Consider the following 26002-nt stretch of genomic DNA (forward strand, 5'->3'; position numbering starts at 1 on the left):
TAAATATGGGTTTTAGCAATATCAAAACCTTTACAAATAGTTTTACAGAAGTCTATATGACATTTTTTAGGGTATCCCATGTTCTTAAGTCAGTGAAAACTATATAAATCTTGGGATATGAAATAATTTGATTTTGTTATATCCTCGAGCTATGGTTTTATGTTTCCCAACAGAAATGATTTTCTCTGATGAAAACAATGTATGCATATTAAAAAAAACTACATGCACTGCAGTTGAGTTGAATTAAAACCCTGTGCATATGGCAAAATGATCTACAGTAAAACGTGACTGTTGATGTTGGCCATCGCAAGATACTACATAGATGTACATGTATATATTTAAAACCGAAAATTATGTTTTTAACAATCCTAATGTGTGACTTGGATCACGAGGGCATAGAGTGAACAAAACAAAATTACCAAATTAAATTCAGTCCCAGTCAAAAATAACAAAAGGTAGGCCAGAACTAGTCACAAAATTGTTCTTACATGGATTTCAGAATCTTTAATTAAATCGTCTCTGATCCATAATCAACACCATAGATGTTCTCCAGTTTTGAGAGAGACGACGCGAAAGTCTGAAGGACCAAACACCTTTGGGCCTCGTGTAAAATCTGACACCAGACTGACAGACCTATTGATTGGTCATCACACTGGCGTCTATTCAGAGTCTGATTGGTTACCACTACAGGTATCGATCGAGGAGCAAATGCTCTTCTCGTCGTTTCGATTTTGCTACACACTCTGTTGCACGTATATGTTACTCCAAGTTTTCTGTGAAAATTAATAATTACAATCATTCATTAGCTACATATACGTGTATTTACTAATAAACGTTCTAAATATCCTCACAATGATCATTTTGTTCAATATTATATTCTGATGATATATTTGCACAATACATAATCTCAAATCTAAGATCTGAATAACCATTGCATCTATATTTACAAGCAACATTGGAAATAATTAGCAATTGTAATGCAATAGTAAAATATTGCTAAAAATAATTTTCTCTATACATGTATATCCTTCGTTAGTCCATCATAATCTTGTTAAAATCTATAGAATTATTTTACAGCTAAGATTTTTTCACGGGATGTATTTAGTACTTTCTCTGCTTGTGACGATAAGATAATTGGTTATGTGGGTGACCATTTCATTATATGGAATCCACGTTATGAATGACTCATATCGTTTATCTCGGCGATTTTGACACCACAACACATAAACCGGTAGTGTAAAACATACGTCGATCACCAGGTTGAAAAAAAAAAGTACGTTTCTAACGTTAATATAATTTATAGGAATGTTTTATAATGAAAATCAACCACTAGATCCCTATAGTCTCTGCCTAGTCAATGAAACTGTCCAAGAAGATCATTATGTCGCCAGCAGGATTTCACAAGCTTAAGGACACTAAACATACACAGCACAAATTACAATTTAAGCATTGTTAATATTCCATAGGTCCTTCAGTTTCGTACTTAATGTGCGCTTCGTATTAAGTAAAAACAAACATTGACTTTTTTCATAAGAAAACACGGTAGGAGTGAACTACAATTGTGCATGTATTTTCAATTTTTTCTTTTTCATTGTAATGATTGAAATCTTTTTTTTCTTCTTTACGCCAAGACAAAATGTATGAATTTATATAGAAAACGGTTTAAAGAAATAACAAATATCTAACTGTTTTTAATTTCGTTTAAAAAATTACACTGGTAAGAAAAATATATGTTTATTTTCAAATCATTTTATTTTCCTTTAAAGACATTGTTAGGCCGGTTTTTGATTTTGACTACGGATTACACTTTATCAAAACAGAAGGCTCGCCGTGAGTGTGACCGGTCGTCAGGGGATGCTTACTCCTCCTAGGTACCTTTCCTGTTTCCAGGGGGTCCGTGTTCTCCTCAATTCTCTCTCTCTCTCTCTCTCTCTCTCTCTCTCTCTCTCTCTCTCGTGTACATGCAAGTTACGATTTCAACGAACAATTACAGAGTTAACACTCACGCATTTAATGGGGGTATTTTGGTACATAGCTACATGTAGTTACCGGTTGATATTGTTAATGTTGATACATGTATGTGAAAAGATCGTATCTTACATGCAACATATCTTGTGACTCTATTTTTCATCGGGATGATATCATAGAGTTATTGTAGACAGCAATCGTCTTTTGAAGAAATATCTTACCGTTTTGGAACTCTGTGGTTCTCCCCAGGAGTTTATTAGGACATTGTTTTATTTACTTTTGATTTCTTTAAAAATGAACAAGTCCGTGGACTTTGCAGTCGTTAACGATATGAAGTCGGTTTTCATCGCAGTTATCAATCGAATTCATGGAATTGATAATTTTATGACAAAGAAAATCCTTGCGGTAACGTTTATTCCAAAAGCATTGCATAATGGATTGATTAAATGGCATACACCTACAACATGTCTATTTTAGTACTTAGCCATGTAAATGTAGTGTGAAGATATTCGAAAACCTTGACAAAGATTCTATTTCATATATTTTCACAACTTTATGCATGTTCATTAGCGCCAAATAAAAAGGAAAATCGAAGATGTCTTCCCACAGTTTACATGTACCTGAGAACTGTGGCAGAGGAGAAAAAAAAATCTAAATCCAAGAACTTCACACCAATGAGGCTATATGATACAATTTTAGAATATTCACTTCTTTTTTTTTATACGATGAATTAAGAAAAGGAAACAGATGGATCGGGAGCAAATCTGATGTTGACGGTAAGTCCATGTTACAAATGTCATAGTATTTTTGTGACGATATACTGGAAATTTAAGTGCACACTTTGATATGACTATATTGCATAATTCCATGCTTTCTGAATAAACAGTCAAACATATACTGCATGCATCATAAATCTTCTGGTGACTTAGTTCAGCTGTTGTTGATCGGTGGATTGTACACATGCATGTAACAGGTTAAAGGAAAAATTTAATCGAGTCAACAAAATATTTAGTATTTGACAACGGATCTAGAAGATTTTTATTCATTGAACAATACGACCGCTGTCGGCTTCGAATACTTTATAAAATATATATATACATATGTACAGGATTACGGTACACATTTTAAACTAAAAGAATATATTCAATAAAAGTGAATACATTCACAAAATAAATGTTTCGAAGCTTTCAAAAAAGTCGCAATAGATACTATTATTCCTTCTTTCTCTTTTTGGTAATATTTGTCAAAATGATTTTATATCCATTTTGATGCTATATATACTCTGTCACTGATTATCATGCAAGAATTAAAACTCATTTTTGATAGAATAAATAGAAAAAGCAGTAAAAATATTCTAATTATGCTACGTATATATCATTATAATATTTTCTTGATTACCTTACATATATTAAGATATAAAACCAGTGATCATTTTTAGAAAAAATTAAAGTAATGACAAGATTTACTTTCACTGATAAAACAATCAGAGATTTGACAAGAAACATTCTAAATCTGAATGCAAAGCAAGTTTGAAACGACACTCCTGAAGATTTTCGACCAATGTTATCGTTCAGTTCTTTCATTTCGACATTAGGTTACAATGGTGGCCTCCTGTATTGATTAAAGTGGCATTCACCAGGCCCTGGACAAATTCTCATATATCTAGGCTCACAAAACTTGTCGTCAGATAAGAACTTGACACAATGTTTACAAAATTTAAATAGTAGAAAAACCAATAGTAGTAGGAATTATTTCATCTGTGGGAAATGTTCGAGTAAGACATTGTACTTGTTATTTTTTCAAATATCTTGTATTTCTTACATAGTAATATCATTGGTCTGGTGGGATGATGTGTAGAAAGAATGTAAAGTGAATTCCAGATGACTGTAGTCCACATCCCGGATTATTATCGTGTTATATCTCTCACTATTCTACATTGGCTTTCTTATTAAAGCGTGTCCTCTGTCGCGATTCTGCAGGTCACCAGAGGTAGCTCACAAAACAGCGTGAAGATGGAATTTCTTCTGATAATAGTCAGCGCAGGTGAGTTTCTCCAGTTCGTGCATTTAAAACTTTAAAATCGCCACTTAAGTACCTGTTCCTTCTTCTTCTATCGTGTTTTTAGAATCCCTGTGTGTATTGAAAGATCTGCGATGTAAATCCATTCCTGACAAATTTAAATTCCAAGACAGCAATGCACTGATATTTTTCTATTTTCTCCAAACGTGAAAATATACCACACAGTGGCATAAAGACATTTTATTCTGACATCTGCATGGGACTATAAAAAGGTAAAGACTGATCCTTTAAGGATTTCTTATATCATATCTGGAGATTAGATGAAGAGGTGTTAGTGACAAGGGAAGTCGAGAAGGCTAATGACAGGGGACCGCAGGTAAAACCTGGCGCTCTCTGACTCTTGCGCCCATCTTAACACATGATTTGTCGATATCGCAACGACAACCTAATCTTAAACTATATCTGTCATCCAAGCCCTCATTTCTAGTGGTAAAACTGTTCTATGTACAAATCATTTTTGATAAATATCTGGTGTTTCCAAACAGAGAGAGACTTGGAAGAGTTGGTAGATAAAAAAGGTAAGGCGAAAGCAACGTGTCACGTGGTCTAGATGTCTCTGATGCAAGTGTGACATTGATAAATTACCCGTTTAGGAATATACAATACTTGAAAACTATTATTTGATTATTTGCAGGCAATTAAGTGAAGATGGATGGTGCATATTATTCCCAGTCGATGTACCAGCGGGATAATTATGGCATATCGGTATCTGTTCCTGGACCGTATGGGACATCCCAACCACCTCCAGCATGTATATATCAGAGGAATTCAAACCTAGGATATGGTGGACACCCAATGCAAGTGGTTGAACAAAATGAATCGTCCAATACTGTTAATCACCAAATGGCACCACAACAGAATCTCCAGACTACACAAGGGACTGGACATTCTCCCATTGCTAATACCACACCTGCTCACATGCAAAATCCCATGCAAATGACCCCTGGAATCATACCAACGGTGTCTCAACCTCCCCCGGCTCACTCTCAAACGATGCCCCCCTCTACAACAACAAGTGGTAGTGGAAACGGAAACCAATCTGGTGGGAATTCAAATCAACATTTACAATTTCCCTGGATGAAAACAACTAAATCACATGCTCACCAATGGAAGGCGCAATGGCCAGGTAGGTTTTAAACCGCAAACTTCAGAGAGTCATTTAAAAGTAGGTACTGTGATAAATTACTAATAACGATTTAACGATGGCGGTCAAGATGGCTGAGGTCTTTGAAGAACTCTTGATGTAAACACCAAGGCACAATTTGTTTTGTCACGCTGGATCTCTATTCACACCCCGACGGCGCAATGTTTCCAAACGCACGGCAGATAATTAATTATTACTGTGACTTAATCTTCGATAGTGAGCATTTAATTATTATAAACTACCCTAATTTTTCTATCAATATAGAATAATGGGGCAAATTTCTTTTACAGTGTTTATCTTTTTGAGAGTTTCTACGCAGGTTGAAATCGGAATTTAACACCATTAAAAATTGTTCTCCGATAGGTCTATTTTGATTTCCCTGAAATTGATATCACTTAATTCTTTTTATGTAGTTATACTTATAAAAATGATTCCAAAGATTTGTAAGAATCAAACCATATTGGATTGTATACAGCTTGGATTGATTAGTATTTACTAAATCTTATTTGATCTCTTTGGAACTTGTATATCACAAATACTAATTATTGTACTTGTATATCACAAATACTAAATATTGTACTTGCTCATCCACAGCGCATGCAGATGTAGTTCTGTTACTTACAAAATAGATTCGATATAATACTGTGGATTAATTTTTGCGGGCATATAATTTCGTGTTTTTTTTGTTGTTGTTTTTTGTTTTGCCAATGAATGCAATGTCGTTGGTATGTAAATTAGTGGATAATTATCCTTTCGTCTGTCATCCTAAAAATTACAAAATTTCGTGGTATTTTTTAAACTAAGTATGATGTCTAAAGCCCGTTATTTCGTTGTTTAACTGACAACCACAAACAGTTTTTTTAATGATATCATCTAGAATACATTATTAAATATCCTTTCACCCTCTTTAAATACTTTAATAATAATTGACAAACAGTCGTAGTCAATATATTGAATTTATGATATCTTCTGTAATAAGTGTTTTAATCATGCCTAGTGAATACGATAGCACTTTCATATTTTCGAAAGTTTTATATTGCAATTTTTTCATTAGTGTAATAATGACTGTGTAATAATGATTCCATACTGTGAATGACAGTGTACAAGAAAGAAATGACGTTGGTAACAACTGCTAATGTTCGCAAAAACCTTTTTACACGAGACACACATTTGATAACTCAATTTGTATGCTTAAAATCATTACTGAAACTTTACAAATGCACAACATGTATACCCATAACTTATTAAATCATTCTGGTATTCCAAAATGCTATTTTGCAAAGTACAGCACCTTTAAGGTCAACGTTTATGTTGCTTGATTTGCTGCATAAGGCGAGACTTCAACCGACCATCCACCAGACCTCATTTATCAGCCGTCTCGATTTTACTTTTTGTGCGACTGTCCGTGAAAACAATAGGGACCCAATCGCTGGTTCTTTACATGAGTTTGTGTTTCCTAGCGACTTTTCCTTAGACTAGATAAGCAACGAATGAGCCTGTCGATTTCATTAATCGGAATGAAATTTATTACATCTAGTCGTATTCTGTGTCGTGGCGGTCTGTCATCAGAAATACGGGCGATAAATGGAATATTGGCAATAAGGACGGGGAAATATTGTGTAGATCATTCTAAGAAGCCGGAATCTGGCATCCAAGAATGGCCGTCCTTTTGTAACGTCGAATGTCAATCACAAGCGCGGGGCGAAACAAAACATTTATTATTCTTGTATTTACATAAAGAAATTACCTGTATGTCAATTTTCATACCAACATTTCTGAATTACTAGGGCTTGCAAGAATTTAATTAATTATCTGAAGAGAGATAGCAAGTGTACCAGCATTTGAAATCATTAGTATGATTACTGAATGATTAGCTTTGAGGAGCTTTGGCGACTGAGCAAATCCATGGTAAACAGCTGCTTAATAACTAGAGCTTTATATATATATAAAAAAAAAAAAAGAATTCGCTTGATGCAAGTTTCAAATATTCAGAAAAATGATTTTCGGGACTCACTTTGCATAACATCTACATCCCCTAAACAAGACAGTCCAATACCCCCCCCCCCCCCCCACCCCAACCCCCCCAAAAAATTGTACAGTGGCATAAAATGATATGATCAGATCGTATTTGTATACCCCTGTGTGATTTATGTTTCTACTTCAAATCTTTAAAAAAAAATTAATAAATAAACAAAGTAAACAATGATCAAAGGATGAAATTGATCTGGACCCCCCCCCCCCCCCCCCAAATCCCAAAATATACAGTTCTGAAATACGTTACTTGAAGCATACATGTACATGCATATATGCACAATTTATGTTGGCAATGGATTTGAAAACGATATCGACAATTAAGTGGCGTTTCCTGGTTTGAATATTTAGATAAGCTGCTTGAATCTATCAAATCAGCACAGATGTTTAGAATTAAGGAAACTATATTTAAATGTAGAGATACATCAATTGATACATCATCTTCATGTGTTGCTGATAAAAAATTTATGTCCACCCAAACGAATAAAATATTTTATTTGTCAATTATTTGTAATATTTTATGCCAAATTAACGATATTCATAAATTATTGAAATATGGCATAAACATTTCAGTTTTCAAATAGAAACTTCCTCGTTTCCGGTAGTAGTCTTAACTACATGTAGTATGTTTTACAAATTTTCATATCCATAGATAAGGCATTAGAACTTTAAACAATATCCTAAATTTGTAACAGGTGCTTAAAAATGATCAAATTAAACATTCTGTGTTTCGGAAGAGTCATAGATTATAATGATCAGAATATTTCTATTTAATGAAGTAAACACCTATGAAATACTATCAGTATTTTGAAAGTAATCAGTAGGAAATACTGTATGTATCTAAGAAGATTCAAAATCATTTTATCAAAAATTATAGAAATTGTGGAAAAAAATATTCTATTTCATTTTGGAGGTTATACAGAGAAATATTTGAATTTACGCTATATCAATGTAATGTGGGGAAACAAAATTATTTCAAGATATACAAATATGTGTTAATGAAAATGACATGAGCTAAACGCACAAATATCAACAATTAATAAATTCAACAATTGATTGAATGTTGGGAAATATGCCCATTCGGGGTCTTCGTGCGGTAAAATGGACTAAGCTTCCGGGTTTACTTCCGCGCAAAGATCGAAGGTGGGTATTATTTCCTGATATTCTGTCAATAACCGTTTTTATTACATATATTTTGAACTTTATGAATATCTAATTCTAAAAGTTATGACTGGCATTCGTTTCCATTTTTGGTGGCAGCCATTATTATTTGTAAACAGATGAGTTCTGCTTTTGTTATTTCGTCACAAGTGAAAGCAGTGTCGGGATTTCTCTTATGGCTCTCTATAAAATCTATATGAAAAATTCAAACTTTAATAACATATATCATTATAACCTGGCAGCTTTATGTGCTGCAGGTATCATTATAATATAAGATAATAAAAGTCACACTTTGGACGTTTGGTACACTTCAGACATGGCTTCTAAAAATTTTGGTACAAAATGTATATATTCTGATAAAATGCAAAACCTAGAAATTCGCCATTATCATATAAGTGAAAAATGTTTTTATCTAAACAATATTCTATTCACAAATGAATGGGATTGGGCGGCAGGAGCTTATTTAGCACTCTCCCTACACCAATGTAAGAATGGATGTGGAAACAAAAATAAGTAGATATATAAGTAAGTAAATCTTTTATAGTGACATGTGTAATAAAACTTTTGTATTTCAGTAAGATACATGTTAATATAATTTTACACCCGGCCCAACGGACCTATATGTCACTTTAGACATTTAACACGTTAAACGATGTCTGTGCATGTACAGTCATTTGGATGTATATTACTATCATAGATAATTGAATTATGTGGCTATATTGATATACCAATGCAATCTAATTAAAATCAGATCTTCTCTAACCGTGACACTGGAACGGTTAGAGAAGATATTATTTTAATTAATTTAATATTTATTCATATATATACATACAAAATGTATCTGATGGAACTATAGATTAAATCAATTGTATACTACATGGAAGTAAATATATTATGGTATGCATGAAAGTACAAAAAGGTTACTGGTAATATCAAACCTCTTTTACAGGACATTAAATCTATTATTTCATTAGTTGTCTTGTATCTATTTTACTTTGCAAACTCTACAAGTTGCATTTACAGTTCAAGTATGTAATTACCTCTAACTCAACGGAAAGCACATTGACCGCCAATTTTGATTTTAGCTGCAAAACATATATTTCATTGAACCATGTATTATTTCCTTGAAGTCAAATTCCAAGTTATTTAGATAAAAAAAAGAAGATAAATTTATTAATATACATACGTATTTTATTTCATTTACATGTATCAATATATCAAATGTACCTTATTCTAATACTAACAAGGATTTTCCAGAAACATTAAATGAAGTGAAGAAAATACATATGCATGTTGAATTGTTTGCATTTTAGAACCAAATAAAGTGAAAACAAATATTCTAAATAGTAGAAAAAGTGATGCAAATAATTTTAAGTGCATTTTGTATAGAATGTTATGCACACATGTACATGCATATTACATGGCTTCGAGAGCTATATATCAGAATGGGAAAAAAAAGTCCTAGATCGTTATGTCCCAGGATGCCATTAATATAAGTTACAATATGCGTTTAGATATGAAAATCTACCGGACGAATAACAATTTTGTCGATGTACTGTATTGAAGAGGGGTTGATTAGGACCAAAAAGCGAACTGAAGACTACACGTAAAATGTATATCTAAGAGTAACAACAGTATAGAGAGTGTTCGATAAACCGAAACAAGTCTCCTTTGATGGCGGTATATCAATTAAGATTTATTCCTAATTATTTAAAATAATATATATACTAGATTGCAATATCATTTACATGTAATTATAAGTTTATTATCTACCTTTCTACCTTCACTGTGCATTGTGCCGCTAATCTGTATGATGTGTATGAAGAATTTCAGTTTAAGGTCCGTGGTAAAACACAGCCAACAGGAAACAAACATCGTGAAATGATTATATATACTACTTGTAGTTTAACAAAAACATTTTAATAGACATGGTTTATCTATTTATTTTTTTTATAAGCCGTATTATAGTATCGCAATACATATATTCTATATATTGTCGTTTCATCGTTCAATTCATTTAACAATTCTATCTTGACTGGTTTCAAATAAACGGCTACCAACAGAAAAATACAATATGTTTCTTGCCTTTATACAATAATGTAAATGCCAGACAGGATATGTTCAATGTTTTACAATTCTTGAATTGAATGGGTCGGTAAAATCTTCGGATGACGGGACATAAACACCCGGTATGTATATCTTACATACAATACTCAGTATGTCTACTTGGGAATGTAAGGAACACATACAGTCTTTCCTGCGCAGCGCCTAAAGTCCTCCTCGCGCTGACAAATGTCTGAAACTTCCAATCACCTTATACAATTGTAAGTGTCTGAAATTTTCTTTTACCCTGCTCAATGTTTCAGAATTACTTTCACCTGGCACAGTGTTGAAAAATTGCTCTTAAAACTCTCCATGATGTCGGACTGCGTATTTACCTTCATCCATCTTAAATTACTTTTGTTTGGTTTGCTTTTTCTTTTATTTTCCAAAGGAACATAGGTCGCTTGTTATTGGTTACCATAACCTTTAGTCTTACCTCTGTTGTCAATTATGTCTGTATATTTCATCTTTGAAGACTGTTTTACCAAATAAGGAATTTTCCTACATGGACACACGTACAGAAATAGAATTACAAACGCTTGATTACGTCATTACTTCACACACATTGGAGGTAGGGGAGACTGGAGATTAAACACTTGTAATTAATTTTCTGCGACTCTTTCGCTTTTGTTCAGCTAATAATTATTACTTATTCAGAATACAATGGTTGTGTTTTAATTTTTTTGGGGTCAAATCTTCACATTGGTAATGTACATGTATATGCCATTTACAAATTCACTTTAAGGAACAGGAAGAGATACCCTTATATCAACATGTTTGGTAACTCTTCTTTGACATATTTCCTATCAAATCTAACTTTAGATTACTGGCGACGAATTGTCATGATTTAAATGTGAATTTATCTGAAATGTTAATGATTTTATTTCAAATCAAAAAAGAATTTCCCATGGACTTAAATACATCAGGTTGCAGAATGTTGAACAATGTACAATGCGTTTTATTGAAAGCAACTTGATTGACGATGACCATATTTTTTAATTCTACATGACATCAAACTCACTAGAAAATTACATATACCTTATTTGTTTGTGAAAATGAGACAAAACGAAGCTGATTATGAATTTCATCACAAAACCACGAGAGGAAATAGCTTAAGTACGTTGTTGACAATTTTTTTCCTGTAAAAGTAGATGATAAATATAGATAGATATTAAAGCTTGTTTTGCTTTCATTCCTGACGGTGGTCTTTATCAGGGCGTATATGCTCTGTGATGCCTTTACGTAATGTAAAGGCCTTTAGCTTTATCATATGTGAGCTCCAGAAGTGGGAGACTACCGTTGTAGCAGCGGTCACTTTTTATCAGAGACCTCAAGCCGTGTTATGTATTTTGGTTTTGCCGGCTTTCAGGTATTTGTTAACAGTTATGGACTGTTGTAGTGGAATGTTTGTCTGTTATAACAGATAATAATCAAATACATGATAAAGACATGAAAGAATCCTTTTGAAGTCATAAGAGAGAATGGAATAGGAATGTTGAACAGATTGTACATATAGGTTTAGGCCACCAGAAAAAGTGCTGCTTGTGGCAGAGAATGGGTTGCACCAATACTGAAACATGTTAAATCAAGTTAGTTTTGCATTTTCGAAAACAAAGAAAATGAAAAAAAGAAAAGAAAAACCACAAAGAAAATAAATACGAAGTGTAATTGAATTGTTTGATTTTTTTCCTACTAATATATGAACAATATCTACACGAATTGCTCGTCTCCCTGACACGTTAACGTTACTGATCTAAACAGGCTTCAGTCCTGGTTTGGGATACGCTCTTGTTTGTTGGAGCTTCAAAGTAAGAGTCTAGTGGATCTCTTTTATCTGTCTATGTTTTAATAGGCGTGTATACATTTTATGTACAAGTTTTAGTTTTGTCAAGGTATTGTTTGTACCCCTCTCGGAATCAATGTTTCTATCTGTGCACGCTCGTGTTATACCAGGCTAGATTTGTTCAGTGGAGGAAGTAGCTTATGGTGAAAATTGTAAATTCTGTTTCTTTTATCGACCTTCCCATATGTACAAATGTCATCATTATAAAATCGTGTTTTATAAAGATTAAAATTTTTCAAGTATCTCAAAATGTCTAATGACATTCCTTCCAAAAGAAAAATGGGGGTATGTAATGAAATTGTTGATTAATTCCTGAATTACGTGTACAGTATATAAAACTTAGTTGTCTGAATAATTTGTGATTAACAAGAAAACATGCAACGCGTTATCTTCTATCAAAAACACTATATCAATATAATCGATTGTTTTCTTGATGAAATTATACTTTAAATTCCATGTGGACTGCACCAAATATTGATCCTAGTAATATTGAAACTGCCAAAGAATCCTCATGAATGATACAAAGTCCAAGTATATGAATTGCATATATGTACTAATTTCGTCAAAAAGTCCGATGTATCAAAATTATTGCCTTATAAAACCAGAAAATTTCGCGGTGTCTTCTCTCTCCCCTATCTTTCTTTGCTCGTTTGATTTGTTACCGGGGTAACTTCACTGAATTCTGCATCTAGCTTAAGATAGGTGCAGACAACTGGCTCTAAGAGATCTGAAATCTCGTGAGATTTCCTTCCGTCTCTGTTTTCGTGCCACACTTGCTAAGAGATACACCAAGCTTCTCTCCATGCACACGAAAAGAATGAATCTTGTAAAGAATACCCATGCTTACTGGCAGAAGCATTCTGTAAACATGCAACGATGATATACAAACCGTAAATCTAATATTTAAAAGAGCTATAAATCCCCTATAAAGGGGTTGTAACCCGTGTTATTTGTCTAGATATCAAAATGAAATAAAATGCTTTTAAATTGCAATATTAGAGGTGAAAGTTGATTGAAATACATAAACATTGGTAATCCTTGCAGCCAACATCAAACATCCTTACTTCTGGCAGGTTCGGTGTCACTGATTCATAGGAAAGGCGCTGCGTTACTCCGTAGCAGGTTTACTGTATACAGTTTGTGTAGCTAACTATTGGGTTTGATACGCGATAGTGAACAATTATATAACCTTAAACTGTGGTGAATTTCAGTTTTCTTCAATCTGAGAATAATGCAAAATCCTTTAAACAAAGCCTTCGTATTTGAATTATAAAAGAAAGATGAAAGTTGTCAAAATTAGGAAACATAGAAAAGGTGTCAAAGTGAAATACAGTATTTCGTACCACTGACAACTTTAAGCCCGTTGTTTACAGAGACGTTTGTTGAAATACTACCGTCGTCACCTCATTAACGCTTTCGTGGACATTAGAAAAATATCTTTAATCGATTTAATGGTCAAGAAATACAACATATCGTGGTAAGGAGTGTGCGTCACACGTTTGTTTGTGTGATTTCAACAAGACTGCATACTTAGTAACTGTACCCTTCTAGTTGTCAGTCATTTCCATTAGTCTTAAAGGTGTCTTGCACTTTGTCTCTACACAAAAGTTGTTATAAAAAAACAACCCCAAAAACCATGGCAGTAACTTAAAACTTTGTAATGAGCTAAATGGGATTTCACTTAGGTGTTTATTCTGAAAATTACTAAACGAGTATAAAATAAAAATAAAAGAACTGTTTAGATCATCAAAGTTTCAATTGACCTAACACACCGAATTGACAAATTTTCATAAATTAATGTTTTCAGAGAATTATATACATGTATTATATATATATATATATATATATATATAAACACTTTATCACTTTGGTGTTCCCGTGGGTATGGTAGGGGGTTCTCGGAAGCTGCTAATGTTGATTTGCGGTTATACTGCATAATTTTTTAATTGCAAAAGTCAAATGAAACCTGCTTTTGTGCATTGATTAGGGAAAACATGTAAATTTTCAGTTTTGCCTCTCAAAATTTATCGTGAAAAATTAAGTCGTCGCGAAAACCAGAATCTTATATGTTTATAAAACAAAACATCGTATACTGCTACTGTGGCCGAGTTTTATTATGGAGAATGGATAATCTGAGATTTCAAACCTGTACAACTGTACTAGGTGTGTAAGTTTCAGGGGAATCACCTAAAATTCGATATACATATACTGTCGTGTATGTCGAGTAAAATATTAGTACACGTCTGTACATTTTTGTATTTTATTTCAAGTTTTATTGTTGATATGTTTTTGATGGAGTTTACACGTAAACATTTACATTTTCAATGTTTTCACATCTAACTTCGATATCTTTACCAGTTGAAATGATTGCCATTTCCTCATGAATTTGAACAAAGTGCGTATGAATCTTGGTCAATATAGTACGACTATTTTAACGGTTGGGAATTTTGCGACAGAAATAAAAGTAAAATGAAAATATCAAAATAAATTTAATTTTTGAAAATACATGAGGGTATGAACAGTAACGCTTCACGCCAGCATACTTTTCATGAAGCACTGACGCGTGAAAAAGTAGGTTTCATTTTGTTATCTAAGATTTTGTGTTTCAATTTTACAATTTTGTAGAGGTTGGAACGAACCTGAATTTTGTTACATTGTCAATTTTTGTTGGAAGTATGTTTTTAATTCTACACTGAAAGGGAATTATAAAAGCAAAAAGAAAAATAGGGTTAAAAGTGCTCGTTACTTCGACTGTTGATGTCAACACAACATAAGCAACATAAACCTATAACATTTATGCACACTTATGTCACCTAACAAATATTGATATTAAAAAGTGAAGTACTAAAAGATTGAAAATAAATAACGAGCGTTCAAAATCCTTTCTAAATTTCATATATATATATATATATATATACACACATTTACATTATTGGAAAATTGAATAGGATAGGGTTAAGAAACAAACATTACGGCATATATTTAGGCCAGTAAAATAAGTATTGACCTACACGGTTATAGCATCTTGCGCGGTTGATCTCAAAAGCTTAGGAGCTTTCTCCTGTGGACCCATTGTAGTGAAATTTCAAAGGTTTGCTACATGTTTTTTTTTTTTTTAAATACGTTACTTGTAATGAAAATTTGAACCAAGAATGAAAGGAACTGTGCACGTCCATTGCAATTACACGTGTTAAAAGACACATGTGTATGTGCGTGTACAAATTTGAATTACAAATGTACCAACCTCTTGTAATATTGACATATGACCTTCACTTTTATCTTGAATTGTTTAGTCTTGAACTTTCCCTCAGCGAATAATAAAGAATTTTGAAGTAGATGTAGTTCAAAAGTTATGACCTATAAGTTAGGACAGACAATTAGCGGGGCAGGCAGAGAGAGGTTTAAACATCTTTGAATTCCGGCGCGGTGGAATGGGGGGGGGGGGGGGGGGGGTGTGTGTGTAAAAATCAAAGCTTGTAAAGTTGTTAAAATTGTTGGATATATGTTAGTTGAAATTAGCGTACATTTACTGATCTATAAAAAAAATTTAAAGTGAATATCCATGCATCGAAGTTTACAGACTCAGGAAGTATTTGACTTCTTTCTGTCCGCAAACACTGACGTGGTCATGTTTACCTTTAACATGGGGTAATTGGTACATTTCGGGTATTTTCGTGTATTTTGAGGCAAAACGCATGTGATCAGAGGGTCCAGAATGGGGAATTTGTATACAAATAATAATAATAATAAAAACCCTCTCCGCACCATAGTGTTAAGCTGTTTTACTTTCTTCAAACTCAAAAATAAGCATGTTGTGGTTCATATACATCAAATGTTAGGCAACGATTTTAAATATGGGTGGTGTTACAATCTTTCAAATCTGCACGGATTGGGACTGAAAGCCCTAAACCCCAGGTACAGTTTACTTAAAGACCCCTGAGAACGCTTAAATTGGTTTCTAGAAAGTGAGCTTAACAGAAATAAAACGAAATCATTGCCGAGCAAAGTTCTATCTGAGATGTGTTGCTACTTTTTAAAAATTGAGACAAATATGAACAATGTAGATTGCATAATACGCGCAAAAGTTGGGGTTCCCGCGTGGCATTCATAGAAGAAATCCTTTATATCGGAATTTTGTTTCCTCACCGTAATCGTTTATTTGCCGACATTCATTTCTTATCTTTCTTTTTTCTTGTTTGGAAATTCCTTTGTCGCTGACTTCCTCCGATTACGACTAAAATTCTCATCTTAAATAATTCTTTAGAAAATAATCTTGAAGCAAGTATCCATCGTACGAAATGTGACTATTTCTCGTCCTGTGAAGTAAGGTTACTTTCCATCTATTCATATACACGTGTAGGTATATAAGTACACCGAAGAATTGGTCATTTACATTTGGAAATGAAAAAAAAAGAAGGAAAAAAAAAGGATTATGTATAGGTACATGGGTTGCACCTCATCCATTTTGGTATGTTGTATGGCTTGAAATAGAGAGAGAGAGAGAGAGAGAGAGAGAGAGAGATTGACAATGTCTACAATCACCTACTTGATATGCATGGGTACAACACTACATTATATAATTATATGTGCATGTAAATTAAGGGAGATCGACCTTTATCAATATCTAAGCCTGGTCGAATTATGATATGTAAAGGTCGAAATCGAAGTATGAATTTTTAAAGAAAATTTTGAGATCCGTCCCTGCTTATATTGCAGATTATCATTATCACATACATCAAGTATTACCGGCATTCAATTAGGAAAAGGCAGCGCGCTCATAATGCTTAATCAATATCTAAATTGCAATTGTACCTGTAATTTCTTTTACGAAATCCAATCAGCATTCATCTTACATGTTATATTTGACGAGGACTTGTGGGCCAGTCTTTGGAATGTAATTTTTCTTTGTAAATGTACATACATGTAAAAACTGCTATGAACGATGCATCCGAAGCATGATGCCCTACATATTCGTTCATACACGTATTGAATTTGAATGAGACTTTACCGCGTCAAAATTTTGACATGATATTCCAAATCAATACCAAAAAATTATTTTCAACGAGAATTTAACAGTACTTGAGCCACCCATAAGATTTTATAAGCGCTAATTCTCACAATCTGTTCAAAAATGCTTGACAAAAAACTTGTTGAATAATGTTGGCGGGTGGCATGTTTACTTGAGCCCACTCTTCTCCCTCAAACACGTTGCCGTAATTGCAATGTTGTGTTGGAATCGGTTCCCACCGCGCGCGGCGCTGTACCGGGGTCCGCTAAAGCACGGCCAAGTGTGTATTGGGGGCCAGGAACACCTGGTTTTACTCGTCTGTTTGGGGATTATCGATCTCAAGGTGTTTTGACAGTTCGATGAATTCTAGATAAATATAAAGATTAATCCCGATTGAACCCTTCTTACACCCGTAACAAGACAACATCTTTCTTTTTAATTTCAGTGGACCCCCCCCCTCCCCCAAAATCCCACCCCACACTTAAAAAAAAAAGACAAAGACTGAAATGTTAATTTCTCTTCTCGAAAATTTTATTTAATTGTACTTCATTAAATAGTCCTTTTCTATTTCGATGTAAGCATGCTGCATTGTAAAAGATTATTTCATTCCATTTCTTTCCTTTCCCAAAGAAATTAATTTCACTTTTACTTTTCAAATTAAAGACCAGCGTGCTTTTAGTTCAGAAGTAAGCATCTGCAGCCAAAACCACAACTCTAATCCCTGGATTTAGTAAGTAAGGGATATGGCGGTAATCTTAGCGGGTTGAGAGGGCGGTCTGCCACGGGTGACACAATATGGATTTTTGTACGTCGGATTTTCATACCCGTCATTCAGTTTTAGTGTTTTCACTGGGAGAGAGATCAACTTTTCTTGGGAGATCTGTCGAGTTACAAACATCCTTAGAAATTTTGGAATTCGTTGATAAAATATGATTTAGGTAGAGAAGGGGGGGTGTGTGTTACTGCGCAAGCTACCAGAGTATCAGGAGTTATTAGTCTCCTCTTCAGACCAGAATATTTTAGCCACTTTGTCGTAAAAACAAAACTAAATAATCTACGATTGTCACAAATAAATGCTTGTTAGCTACTTATGGTACCTAGCCCACTAATATTTCCTCCTCTTCTTACACGATCATTGAACTAAAAGTCCCAGAGCCGCTTTTTATTATGACGTCACATTTGTGACGCAGAGCATGATGTATGTGTACATTTCAAATGATAATCATACCAGTCATACACGGGTTTGAAAGGCTTTGATTAGGGGCCTAATAATGACTCAGAATACTGATACAGAGAAATTACACATTCGACTACGAATGGATCCCAAAGAGAGATTTCCAGAGAAGGTGTACGATGTAGCGAATGATGGATATCTGATTTCATGGAATGGTTGCGGTGACGGCGTTGTTGTGAACGAAAACGAGTTCGAAAGGAAAGTTATGAGATGCTATCCTGGTTTTGTGAGAATATCATCTTTTGCCAACTTAAGGCGTTTGTTCAGGGAGTATGGATTTAATTGGGAAATAATTGATCGTCCTGAGAAACACTCTTACACATTCGAATTTTCTCATCAAAGCTTTCAACACGGACAACGTGATATGTTGTGTTGTATACAGACCAGACGTAAATCATTTAATAAACCAGTGCGTGTTCTGTCTAATTTTCACGACGAGGTGGCTGAAATATCCGCCCTCTCACGTACAGAATCGGAAGGGAGGCTGGTGACACGAACCAGTTTAGGACGAATCAAGAGAGTGAATTATGCAGACTTGCAACAAACCGAGAAAAAGAGATGTTCTTTGTCATCAGAGAGCATCCTAAACTCTGAGAGTCAGACGGAATCATCATTTGTAACAGACAACGAAGATTCGGAATCAGCTGATGACGTCATTGAGTGGGACATACGGGAACAACAGAGGAAATTCGAGTTTGATTTGCGTGCGCGAGACTTTATGAAGTCATTTATAAAGAATGAATTCACATTTGATGAATTTTGTATTTGGGTAGAACGGAATCAGCATGTCTTCAATAATTACGATGAAATTGACAGTAACAGAAATGATTATAATAGTGACAATGCTGAATCTGAGAGGCCTTGTGGATCTTGTGCATGCTGTAAATCTGTCATGTTTTTTCTACCAAGTTAGAATTATCAAATTATGTAGCCACGGCAGATCGAAATTTGCTAACCAACAATATACGTGCCTTTATATACAATACATGTATTACTAGACTAGTGACAGTGCAGTAGTGTGCATTTTGGTAGACGTATCCACATAAATATTGTATTCAATTATATGTTGGTTTTCAAATGAATTTGATTAATCTACTTTTGTCTTTTAGTTACATTTAGTTGTATTCAAGGGCTCCTAACTACTGACTGGACCGTGTAGTACACCCCACCCCCATTCATTTTCCCATACGAATTGAGGCTAATGTTACCATAACCTTCCTTTCGTCTATTATGTATATTAATGAGGGTGTAGTTTTCTTTCCTGATCCATAATTAAAAAAAAACATGTGTTTTTTTAGTTTTTAAACCTAAAATTCATCTGCTAGGCTATGCTAATATCATGTAGTATTTTACAGGAGTGTGTGATCCAGAGGTGGATGTCTGTACTAATTATTATTTGCGTAAATTACAATGTAACTTGAGTGTTTGAGATAGAGTAAAGAGAATCAAAACATGGATGATATTTCTTGAGAAAAGACACACAGAGAGAGAGAGAGAGATAGAGAGAGGGGGGGGGGGAGTGAGAAATATTACGATTATGAAATACAGTAGTAAGTCATTGTGTTTAAATTCTCTGCGATGCATAAGCTAAGGTTTTCGCAGTTTTAGCCTTGCAGTAATTACACCACACATATTCAGCGAGTGACTGTAAATCCTACAATCAAGCCGCTTGTCAGAATTTTTCTAGATTCAATGTACCAAATTATATTCCCTTGTTACAAAAACTTGGGGGGGGGGGGGGGGGGGGGGGGCAAACATACTTGCTTTCCGTCTATTCTTCCCCTGCCTTATTCAATCACGCCTTTGAATATAGGTTGTTAGCACAGGTACCTGACATTAAAGAAAAAATATCGGAACCTACACCAAATATCTAGTGATTGTAATTGTACGGTTATTTTGTAACGCGTATATAACGTCCATAGCGTCATTGTATATACATAGGTTCATGTATTAATTCCCACGTGTTGTTTTGAAATATTTTTATTTCCAGTGTTTTTGCCTTTGATATCTTTACAGTTTGTAATGATAATCATTCCTCTGACCTCATGAATGCGCATTTATTCTAAACAAGAATATGATTTGATCTCATTTCTATCATCTATGAAAATGAAGTGTCTGATTTAACTGTTATATTTTAAGTCAAAAGGTCAAAGTTATGATAAAAATCTAGATTCAAGTTGTACTTGAAAGAAGGAATGAGGTAAAAGTTAAAAAACAACAACCCAATAAATAAATAAAAAAAAAAAAACCCATAAGATTTAAGATAAGGCCACACCAATTTGTAAAATAGTTCTTCGGATTTTCAAACAAAAAAAAGTGAGGCGAGAGGACGAAATTATTTTACAAATATTATTTTTAATTTTGGAGATAGATATTATGAGGCGAGCGAATACAAGAAATATAAGTATTTTTAATTAATTAAGTGTGATTTTAAAAAGCGAGCGCTTAGAAATAAAGATCTAAAATCATCAAATATCATTTGTTTACCACATGAACTTAATATTTTTCAACTTTGTTGATATAGTGTACAGTAAATAAGAAGTATTTCAGGTTTCAAAGACTTATTTTCTTTATACCTAAAACATGTACTTTGCAACATTAACTGATAAGGTCTTTTTGAAGAATTATATTTAAGTTTCATTTCTACAAACTTTCGATTCAGAGATATGCATATTGCTAGGGACATGTCCAGTTTTGAAATCTCCGTTACATCGCTTTTAGCATTTTCTTGAATTTTAATAGGACACACTTAATCAATAATCACCAAACCTTTTGTGAATGCAAGGTGAAGATAACGAACAGTGATCAATCTCATAACTCCTACAAGCAATACAAAATAGATAGTTGGGCAAACACGGACCCCTGGACACACCAGAAGTGGGATCAGGTGCCTAGGAGGAGTAAGCGTGTCGTGAACTATGGGACCGGTTTAAAATAGTCCTCAGTACCACTTGCTTGTCGTAAGAGGCGAATAAATGGGGCGGTCCTTCGGACAAGACCGCAAAAACTTAGACCCGTGTCACAGCAGGTGTGGCACGATAAAGATCCCTCCCTGCTCAATGGCCATAAGCGCTGAGCATAGGCCTAATTTTGCAGCCCTTCACCGGCAATGGTAACGTCTTCATGTGAGTGAAATATTTTCAAGAGAGACTTTAACAATATATAATCAATCAATCTTACGCTGTCGATGTTCTCTAAATAGTGGCATCTAATAACGCTTCAAAAGTTCCATAGGATTCCAGTTCGATTGCAGTATAAGGATCAACTTCCAATCCAGTGTTATGAAGTATCGTACATATTAAGATAGACATCATGGATAACTTAAAACACCGTATTACACTGTTAGGAAATTTTTCGAGAGTCCGCGCTTCTGTCATTTGTCAGCCACATACATCAAGGTCGTTTTTGCGCTTGTTGTAAAAAGTCAAAAATATTTTACGGATATTTTGGACACGCGGGCGTAAATTATTTTTTGATAATATCATAATTTGGATTTATTTCAAATAGAAGCGGCGAATCCGACGAACTAGATTACAAATTGGCATGGCCTAAAATCATAATGATAAAAAAAATTCTGTCGTCTTGCATCAATTACACCATATTTTGCAAAGAATTAACTTTTAAATGTACAGGTGATAATTACATGTATACTTTGAAGTTTCAATTGTGAATAAACAGTAGAAAAGGTATTTAGTGATAATATGTTATTAGTACTTGATAATTTAATTTAAACAGTACATGTATTTTATTATGATAAATCATAAAAGATCAGACAGCAGGTACTGCCTATATAAGTCATCTCCGTAAAAGATACAAAATCACACAAACATTAGAATATATACATTATACACCAAGGATATAATAATATAAACATTGCAATAACGGTAATTTATGTGATATGGCAGTTTATAATTAAATGTACTGTGTAAAATAGTTTACATTGTAATGTTTAATTGTAAATATTATAAACAGAAGACACAAAATAGGGGGGGGGGGGGAGAGAGAGAAAGAAAAATGAATATTGGTTCTATGATAATAAAATGAAATTTTGTAGACAATGTTACATGTATCTCCATTCAATATTATAAATTCCAAGGATAAGGACAAATTACTAAACTTTTGTCTTTGTAAATTGTATTTTGGACAGTTCATGAAGAAGTGAAATAGAGTTTCATAAATATTTCATCACATTTGATTTTCTCTCAGAAAATGATTAAATAGATCAGCAACTAAATTATTTCGCAGGTGACAGTGAAGTATACTTGCTTTACGATTTCCATAATTATAACACAATGGCTGTCTTCCTGCTGATAATGTTGAAAGACTTTTTGAGATAAGTCATTCTATAGTTTTATAGTTGAAGGAATATAGTAGTTCATATTAAAAGTAGATTTAGCTAATCGACCATTAAACTAAAGAGGGTCCTGATTTCTTATGGGATAATAGTTAAGTAGTAGAACTAGTAAATATTGGGGTGTTAATTGATTAACTATTTTATGAAGTTTGTGTATTTTTCTTCTACATGTAGTTTCTAGCTTTATTCGAGAACGTATGAAAGCGAAGTAATTTTTTATCAATGAATCCATTTTAAAGGGACTGCTTCACGTTTTTCGAAAGAAATATTTTTCATTTTTTTAATGTTCAAAATTCAAAATATAACTCATTTAATGTTGACAACCAAAATTTGGACCGTCTGAATACAAGGATTTATTTTTTTCATAAATTTATGGTATCACAGGGTTCGGGCCCAAAACGGGCTTAGCCCCTGTGTTTAGAAATAAAGGTCTCATCGCCAAGGCCGGGTGCAATCGGAACATCGCTCGGTCTTTTCTGAAAAATTGGTAAGTTTTTCTCGACACCATGGAAAAGGTCAAGCGACGTTCCGTTGGCTCCGGTGAAAACGTACACTTCTGCAGACGCAATATGATTTTTCTCCATAGCATCCTGTTTAACCATTGCTTATATATTTTCTGCGCCGACCCCAGAGTCCACGCAATTATATATTTCCTGCGTGGACCTTTAGGTTCCCCGAAATAATAAGATAAGGGTCCCAATATTGATCTATCAGGACCCGGTGGCTTTTAAATGTTAACTTGTATATGAAGTTGGTCTAACACCTCCTGTTTTATTATGGTGATATCAACCCTAGAGTAACTAAGCGGTAGTCCGGGTCCACGCAGTGGTACTTGAGGTTCGATGTGCAAGGTTGATGCACTTAGCGAAGTTCTTATTACATGTACATTGTGAGAATGTTCGCTTTATCAATAGGATGTTTAAATTGGTATTGGCTTGTTTTTATTCTTTACAGTTGCAAGTCTTTACGTCCACAAAACTCAACGCTAACATCTAACATTTAAAAAAAAAAATTATTTTCATTATAATCCACTAACTCGTTCATTAACAAAAAATGGGATGCTGGTAGCATGGTTTACAAGTACAAATCAGCTTTATACAAGTTGAAAGTGGGCTCTTATGACGTGACAACATAAGCAAATATGTTAACTATTTTCATTAATGTTAATTATTTTGGTTTGATATTTTTTGATAAAGAGACTATGTTACAAAGTTGATATTCCCAAAAGGGGGGGGGGGGGTACTATTGCAATATCTCTAATACTATGGCTATTTTAATAAGGATGTACTTGCACGCGTGCTAGTGAAGTGTATACCCTTTGTAAGAAAGAAACATTAATATCACAAAATAGAGTCTACGTAAAAAATTGTGCATACTTGTATCAGATGTTAAAACGATCCCCATTCTATTTTATTTGCTGATTGGGGTTTTTTCTGAGTTATGCCGTTTCCGTCATTCTTAAGTGTCGTATTATTCTAAAGATCAATCTCTTATATTCTGCTTTATAAGATTGTCAGTTTTCCAAATATTTTTGTTAGATTGATTGTAAATTAGTTCATATCAATTGTGTAAACACGTACACATAAAAGATATTATTATCATCATATTGCCATTATTATTTGTAAAGTTGATGAATTTCTCACGCTTTGCTTTATAAAATTGTCAGTTTTCAAAATATTGTCTGACCTGGAAGTTTAAAAAACTTTTACCGTACAAGTTTAAACTCATACTCAGCCATGTTTGTTTTGAGTACAACTCTGAGCAAACTTCGAAGCATACTCGAAAAATCTTGAACATGTATTCCATTTGAGTATGAGAATAATTTTATGAAAATTTTATAGCCTTCACTTTTGAGCACAGAGTTAGAGTTTGAGTATGAAAACATGCTCTAAAAATTTATGACCTCCAGGCCAGATTGATAGTAAACTTGTGCAATCCTATATACTTATCATTTATAGTATATGTAAGGATGCAGACAAATTAAGCAACCCTGTACTTAATTAACTGTTTAAATTCATTATCTAAATTTTCAATAAGGACAGCTCATTTTACCATGAAAATAATTTAGTATGCATGTATAATTATGTATTGTAGGTGCTCAATTTCCATTGGAAGATGATAACAAGCGGACGCGCACAGCTTACACACGTGGCCAGTTGCTGGAGCTTGAAAAGGAATTTCATTTTAACAAATACATTTCCCGACCACGGAGAATAGAGTTAGCAGCGATGTTGAATCTTACTGAACGCCATATTAAAATTTGGTTTCAGAATAGACGTATGAAATGGAAAAAGGACGAGGCTAAACGAAGGCCTCGCCCTCTAAACTCTTCGAACATTAAAAATGCTGTTTCACCACCTGAATCTCCCGTCTTGACAGATTTATCTCCCGTGTCAAACGGAAGTGATGTTTCTTCTCCAAAAGAAAACGAAGCGGGTGAAATTTCCCCAATGAACAAAAATGCTTTGGACAAAAACACTCTTTCATCGCCGAAGGAGGAAGTAGCCACGTGATAATGACACACACAGGGTTATGCGTATCAAATACAGTCCCTTGGAAAGCTAACGAAAACAGACATATGTGTTCTATATTTAAATTTCATGTTGGTGATTTTCCTTCATTTTAGTCCACTGAGTGTCATTTTACAGAGTAGATGCGAATTGATACCCAGACATAAACCAATATTGTTTTTTCATAACAACAACAACTGTCCCCTCATTCTACTGTTTTAAATTAATATTGTGTATTAAATCGTATGTTACTTATTTTGTATTTGAGTCGTGTAAATGTAGCTCCTTGAGCTGTTATCAAAGCATTGCACAGTATATTTGCAGTTTAAGGTTACATGTATATTAACGATCAATATATGTACTACCGGTGCACGATCATACATGTACATCTGAAATGTGAACGATTAAATGTACAAATGAGTTACCAATATAGACACGCTGTGTAAATGTTTTTCAGTTCATCGACAATTTTATGTCCATGTACTTAAAAATGGTGTTAATATTCTTTTAAATTACATTGATACGTGTACACGTGTATATGTGAATAAACACGCCAATGCAGCGCTC

At 33.9% G+C, this 26002-nt stretch overlaps 2 protein-coding genes across 5 annotated transcripts; both read left to right on the top strand.

Moving 5' to 3' along the window:
- Positions 1–2953: 2953 nt before the first annotated feature.
- On the top strand, positions 2954–26002 carry LOC125681435 (pancreas/duodenum homeobox protein 1-like). Of its 4 annotated transcripts, none has more exons than XM_048921530.2 (3): positions 2954–4259; positions 4682–5173; positions 25020–26002. In XM_048921530.2, exons 2-3 carry the CDS (start codon positions 4696–4698, stop codon positions 25436–25438), a joined length of 897 nt encoding a protein of 298 aa, XP_048777487.1. In that variant the 5' UTR covers positions 2954–4259; positions 4682–4695; the 3' UTR covers positions 25439–26002. The 4 variants fall into 4 exon arrangements, with proteins under 4 accessions (XP_048777487.1, XP_048777486.1, XP_048777488.1 ...); XM_048921529.2 differs by having other exon boundaries at positions 3649–4011; XM_048921531.2 differs by lacking the exon at positions 2954–4259 and adding an exon at positions 4279–4565.
- LOC125681436 (uncharacterized) lies at positions 16257–19666 on the top strand. The gene has a single exon (XM_048921533.2). The coding sequence runs from the start codon at positions 18609–18611 to the stop codon at positions 19482–19484; it is 876 nt and encodes a 291-aa protein (XP_048777490.2). The 5' UTR covers positions 16257–18608; the 3' UTR covers positions 19485–19666.

The sequence above is a fragment of the Ostrea edulis genome, chromosome 2, assembly GCF_947568905.1.
Source record: "Ostrea edulis chromosome 2, xbOstEdul1.1, whole genome shotgun sequence".
In the NCBI taxonomy this organism is placed as follows: domain Eukaryota; kingdom Metazoa; phylum Mollusca; class Bivalvia; order Ostreida; family Ostreidae; genus Ostrea; species Ostrea edulis.

What these genes read in the sequence shown, in the direction of transcription:
- LOC125681435 (XM_048921530.2), top strand. Translation starts at nt 4,696, where the DNA reads ATGGATGGTGCATATTATTCCCAGTCGATGTACCAGCGGGATAATTAT. An exon ending in ATGGAAGGCGCAATGGCCAG is followed by an intron (nt 5,174 to 25,019) that starts GTAGGTTTTAAA and finishes TATGTATTGTAG; the next exon opens with GTGCTCAATTTCCATTGGAA.
- LOC125681436 (XM_048921533.2), top strand. Translation starts at nt 18,609, where the DNA reads ATGACTCAGAATACTGATACAGAGAAATTACACATTCGACTACGAATG.